The sequence below is a fragment of the Etheostoma cragini genome, chromosome 19 (genome assembly GCF_013103735.1).
Source record: "Etheostoma cragini isolate CJK2018 chromosome 19, CSU_Ecrag_1.0, whole genome shotgun sequence".
NCBI lineage: Eukaryota > Metazoa > Chordata > Actinopteri > Perciformes > Percidae > Etheostoma > Etheostoma cragini.
In genome coordinates this window covers 17,751,130-17,757,682 of record NC_048425.1, presented here as the reverse complement: position 1 = coordinate 17,757,682, position 6,553 = coordinate 17,751,130, and the positions used below count along the sequence as shown (strand labels likewise).

Genomic DNA, 6,553 nt, shown 5'->3' with positions numbered 1-6,553 from the left:
TCACACACACACACACACACACACACACACACACACACACACACACACACACACACACACTCTAACACAACTGATAACCTCTCACAAACACTGCTTTCAGAGGAATCTATTGAAATCCTTTTCAGTTTTAAGTATGAAATTAAGATGTTCTTCTTATATTTACTTCATTGCATCTTTATTTACCATGTATTGGTAATATAAACAAGATTACAATGTATTCATATTGCTTGGCATCTTACATATCCAAGCAGACCACACATCTGCATATAGGCCTCATGGTGGATGAAGTGTTGCTGACTCATTTTGGGTATGTTATTTCAGGCGAGGGATAGGGTTAGGACCTATTACTTTCCCAAGGAGGTTTGTGAAAATCCATCATTTGTGTTCGCCGTTTATGAAAGTGTGAGCATGGAGCCTTTTACTTTTGACTTTTTAACAGTTGTTTTGATCGCAGGATGGAAAAATTGCCACAAAGACTACAAAGGTTGCTGCAATAACACGAACAAAAGGCAGAGGGACATCACTCCTCCTCACTCCTCTCTCGTCTGGTTTTCCGGGAAAACCTCGGCTGTGGTTTCCAGACACACACTGGGGTCACCGGAGGAGGCTGTGGACTGCTTCGAATTACAAACTGCACTGTAAGGCCTTGTGCCTGAGTATGTTCTTGTGTGTGTGTGTGTGTGTGTGTGTGAGAGGATGTAGAACAAGGTGTTGAGGCTTATTGTTATGGTGAGAAGGCTTTGGGAGCCATCACAGCCAACTGCTTCCATCAGAGGCATCTGCTCCAATATCACTCTATTATTGCTTCAAACTGAGCTCAGTTAGATGGATTGTTTTTGTGATATGTCAGTGTATCCGTATGGATGAATATGTGACCTGACCCCTTCTGATGGTGGACTACAGGCAAAGGGTCTGCACAGATAGACGCAGATAACTACAGTGAAGGAGTGCATGGAGACAGGTAGGTACAGTAACTCTTCCCATGCTGTAGGAGGCCCTTTAGGGTCATGGGCCATGGGGTCAGGGTGGAAGTCTTACCAGCCAGGGTTGAGGGATCTCGGGCAGGGGCATCTGAGGCGGGGCCGGCAGACCACTGTGGATCTCGGACTTGAATGAAGGCTCTGGGAGAGAGGAGCATGTATCAGAACACGAGAGAACGTTTTTTATTGTGCATATACAGTGGGCATGAGGAGGAGGAAGTTCGATATTGCGTATTTTAGATTTCAGTACTTATACTGTAAGTAGTAACACATTTGAGCTAAACTGATATTAAAACAGGAAGTGACCTCTTCATCATCTGGAAATGTCAACATAAAAACTGACAATACATCACATGTTGATGAGACTTACAGTTTAATTTGTGATAGTGTGTGATATCAATCTTCGGCCAATAATGACATTACCCAACATAAACAATGCTGTCATGGATGATAACCAATATTTACCAATGTCAAAATGATCGGTAGAAAAAATGACTCCCTTACTGGGAAAAATGTCCCCACGGATATTGCTTGAGTCCTGTGCTGCGTCACAAATTCTGCATGACCAAAAAATAAGCACACACGCAGGCACGCACGCAGACTATGTAACGCCATCCCTAACAGGGACGTTGTAGAGCGTCCTCTGGTGGACAGACTATGCTACACCAACACCAGCAGGGACGTTGTAAAGCGTCCTCTGGAGGACAGACTACGCAACGCCATCACTAGCAGGGACGTTGTAAAGCGTCCTCTGGAGGACAGACTACGCAACGCCATCACTAACAGGGGCGTTGTAGAGCGTCCTCTGGTGGACAGACTCTGCAACGCCATCACTAACAGGGGCGTTGTAGAGCGTCCTCTGGTGGACAGACTATGCTACACCAACACCAGCAGGGACGTTGTAGAGCGTCCTCTGGAGGACAGACTACGCAACGCCATCACTAGCAGGGACGTTGTAGAGCGTCCTCTGGTGGACAGACTATGCAACGCCATCACTAACAGGGGCGTTGTAGAGCGTCCTCTGGTGGACAGACTCTGCAACGCCATCACTAGCAGGGGCGTTGTAGAGCGTCCTCTGGTGGACAGACTATGCAACGCCATCACTAGCAGGGACGTTGTAGAGCGTCCTCTGGTGGACAGACTATGCAACGCCATCATTCACAACATGGTTGACAGTACGTTTTTATTTCATTTTTTAAATATACCTAATCATTTATAAGGATTCTGATATATGAATATTACATTTTTAATTTCCAATTATATAAATGTTCATTTATCGGCCATTATAAATGCCTAATAATAATAATAATAATACTAATAAGGCTCTAATTGTAACACTTTGCAACATCCAGGGCATTCCTCATGCTACAGAGACTGTGAAGCGACTAATACTCGTCATCCAGCATTCACAGGGTTAAAACCCCAACACCGGTGAATGTGTGTGTTTCCATCCAGGGCTTTGAAACCTGTGCGTGATGACGACACGTGCCGTCTTGTGGTCAAATTGAACAGATACGAGACATTTTAAGGCGGAGCCATTCATTTTTGCACTAAAGCAGACAACATTCAAGCTGATATTTGTATAGCTTGTGCAACTTTGCCTCCATGTACAACTGATTCATATTACACAAGTAAGTAATAGAGTAATAGAGCAAGTGATGTCAGGTCTCTAACCGTGTCATCCGGGTCTCTCCATACGGTTTCTGATGTGTTATGTTGCAGGGCGGCGTGTTAGCTCACCTTTTTCTGAGAGGACTCTGAGCAGGATGTTGGACAGGTGTATCTTCTTCTCTCTAACCCCGGCGCTCAGATACTCCCGGTCCAACAGGTCCAGGAACAGACGCAGCTCACACACCAGCTCCTCCATCGCTGCAGCACACACACACACATAAACACACAATAAATAAACAAGGACGCCATTTTTATTTCACACTTATCACATCTGTTATAATATACGCAAAGCAATCGACAACCCGTGAACGGCTGGAAGCTGATGGGAAACTGCAACAATTAAGGATGGGCGCCCGGGTAGCCCCGTTGGCATAGCACGCGCCCATATATAGAGGTTTACTCCTCGACGGCCCGGGCCCGGGTTCGACTCGGACCTGCGGCTTGCTAGTCTTGGTTTGTTTCCAAGTCTTATTGCAAGCAGATGTTATTCCCCCCTCTCTCCCCTTTTCATGTATTCAGCTGTCCTGTCACAATAAAGGCCGAAAATGCCCCAAAATAATCTTTAAATTAATCAAGGATTTGATTGTATATTTCCGTTGTGTTCATTTCATGCCACGCAGGGTTGCTGTTGGGTTAGGCCATGCAGCAGGACCTAAATCCATGGCTGCTCATCGAAACGATGCATTCGGTGGCAAAGGAATCTGCTGCACGCATTCATTCGAAGGCGAGATACATATCTCTGCTGAGCTCAGCAGGGACACACCTGGGACACACCTTGAGTCTGTTAATAGTAGATAGGAGCAGGTGACATATCGTGATGCTTTGTGATTGGAATCCGGATAATCAATCCTGAGACTAGAAAGTTAAGATTCACACCCCGACTTTAAATCGGTGCCTAAAAAGTACTGAATTTGGTACCCAGCCCTAGAGGTACGTATGTCTGCACACCTTCACAGCCTCCAATCTGAGAGCTGGCGGTGATCTGGATCCCATTCAGTTCATCTCCACGCTCTGCACACCAATGCAAAGGCTCCTAGATAGCTTGCGAGCCCGGGGCCCTGGCTGTTTCACTGCAACTCGAGCTTACTGTCAACATGTGATGGGATCTGAGGGGACGACATGCTGCAAACAAACTGCAGACTGAAGGGGGCAAGTGGAGTTTTATTGGGATGCATGTAACCTCTGAGTAATCAGGAAAAGCTGACGGAGCTCCATGTTCGATTTTTATATATATCAATGCACACAATCGTCTAGCTAATTGCCAGATGAAACGTATCTTTTCGCCAGGTTCGGCTCAGCTCATGGTTCGATGCCTTGCTCCAGGGCACCTCTGCAGTGCCCCCACTACTGCCACACGCAGCAATCAAATCAACTAAATTCAACAAGTGAAGAAGAAATTCGCTCATTTAACCAAATTCCAACCAAAACACAAACGAGTCCCATACTAAAAGGGACTGAATAATAATCCCAAACACAGTAATAACCAATACTCTTTGGTACCATCTTCTCAGGCGGGCGGGCTTGCTGCTTTTCTTTGTCTTATGTACAGTATATAACAAGTCAATTGATGATCTGTTGTTGGGACAACGAGATACATTTAAAGACATTTAAAGACATCCCCGTGGGCTCTGGAAAATGTGTCATGTCCTTTTATAGGCTGAACAATTATTCAATAAATTAAGAACGATAATCGGCACATCAACGCATAATGCAATAGTCAAAACTGTTGCCCCAGTTCCATTTTTGGTATAAATTGTATGTTTTTTATGACCTCTTTAATACCTATAAAAAGTACCTCAAGTCGGTACAAAAATTCTGAAAACGTGACAGTACTCTGTTTTCTACAGTACAGTAGGTACTGGACCTGACGGGGGCAGTATACGCCACAAGTGGTCTAGTTTTCTAGTTGCTAAATGCTGGAGGAGGAGAACGCCCCGCCAACAAAGACATTTTTTCCCCGTAACAGCAGTCAGCCCTTAACGTAACGTTACATCGACATCAGTTAGCTGCTGACATTAGCTAATGTTAGCGCTAGACTTCTATAAGTCAGTTAACCCTAAACCAGCCCAGTTCTATGTGGCTAACAGCGGCCTGTGGGTTTTCTCCACAATACGTGGAAGTCACGCTCTCCTTGCCCCCCCCCCCCCATGGGCAGCTCTAATATGTTGCTATAAATTCAGGTGGATTTCTTTCTGAATCTAACCAGCCCTCCACCCACATGTTGGACTCAGGTTAGGGATTACAATGTACCAGGGACTAGATGTTCTTCTACTTAATGCCAGGTATCTGGGATGACGCAACAGACCCTTATATCTTCTGATCAACACAAGACAAAGGAATAGCAGATCTGATCATTATTCAACGTGCCTATCGAACACGCCTCTCCCGTTAACCAACAGCAGGTGAGGCCGCAGGTAGCTGGCACATGACGGAGGAGATTCATCCCAAATCTTTCCACCAGAGGAATTTATTGTTACGATAAGGAATTCTCCCAAAAACATTACGCGGGTTTCCAATGCAACAATAAATCCTGATCATAGCAGCAGGGCGGTTTTGGGCATTAGACAGCAGCTCTGAGGCTGTATACCCAACCACTTTCACACATTCCTCAAATAATCGGATTAGGTAGCGGTAGCTTTGCCTGTTACGCCATCGTCAGTCACACTGTAGCTCTGCTGCATGGGGCGAGAACACAGAGCACCTCATCTGCCTCCTGATTGGATAGAGAGAGCAGAAGGACTTGGAGGCCAACGTTACTGATCAACCACTGAATGTAGAGCAACATCACCTATTTTAACGAAAAAGAACGCTTCGTCTTAAAGCGCCATGAAGTTGTCTACAGACATCAAACGCTATTGCCTCTAATGGCAGCAACAATAAGACAACTCATAGCAACAATAAGACAACTCATAGCATCACCTCGGGGCGCTTTGGAAACATCTTAAAACAACGGTCATCATTACAACTGGTCAGCCTCTATTCTAACAGTTCCTCAAAACATCCTCACAGACCAGCCAGTTGCACACACACACACACACACACACACACACACACACACACACACACACACACACACACACACACACACACACACACACACACACACACACACACACACACACACACACACACACACACACACACACACAGCCTGTTTTAATAATTCAAAGAACAGCCAAGCACTCTTTACTGCTCCATTTACTACTACATAGAGCTTTGTGCAACCTGGGCAATACTTTACCTCTACTGGGGTGGTCAGAAAACTAGCCCTGTGTGAGAGTGTGTGTGTGTATATGTGTGAGTCATTAAAACCTAAAGCATGCTCTCTAGGTCACCCAAGACGTCATGCGGAGGGAAACTGGAACGGCACGGAGCGAGAAGGACCACCCTCAAAGAAGGCCCAAGTGGGCGAGCAGAGAGTACCTCGTCATGCAAACACACCGCCTACGCCCTTCCTCCAAAACCTCACTCCTTTGTCTGAAATCACACTGCCTGCGTTGGCCGTCAGACGGTGCAGCATGAATCTATCTAGCATCTATCCCCGGGGAGCGCAGGGGGGAACATGCAATAAACCCAATCAACTTTGGAGGAACACAATGCCGGGTCCCGCTGCAGGGGCCAATCCCACTCCAGAGATCAGACTCGCGGGAAACCCCACTGCCTCTATATCTGCCACGAGAACATTTGAAAACACCAAACACAAGCTCTGAACGGGCCGGGAGTGTGTGGAACAGCTGACTGGAAAATATGCAACGTGTGATAACGCCATAGCGAGATCTCTTGCAATAGTGTACCCAGGTCTGCATTTCTGCTGCGTTCGTGTCAATTGTGATATGTTGCAGCCTTTTACAATGTGTAAAAAAAATGTGTGTGTGTGTGTGTGTGTGTGTGGGGGGGGGGGG

The 6,553-nt window shown here is 46.1% G+C and overlaps 1 protein-coding gene across 6 annotated transcripts in view; it reads right to left on the bottom strand.

Moving 5' to 3' along the window:
• afap1 (actin filament associated protein 1) overlaps positions 1-6,553 on the bottom strand; it is a 69,001-nt gene that overhangs the window by 32,176 nt on the left and 30,272 nt on the right. For all 6 annotated transcript variants that reach the window (XM_034856302.1, XM_034856300.1, XM_034856298.1 and 3 more), the window contains exons 2-3: positions 2,721-2,849; positions 1,039-1,121 (exon numbers count right to left, since the gene is read on the bottom strand). In XM_034856302.1, coding sequence (XP_034712193.1) covers positions 1,039-1,121; positions 2,721-2,849 — 212 coding nt within the window. The remainder of the gene's footprint in view (positions 1-1,038; positions 1,122-2,720; positions 2,850-6,553) is intronic.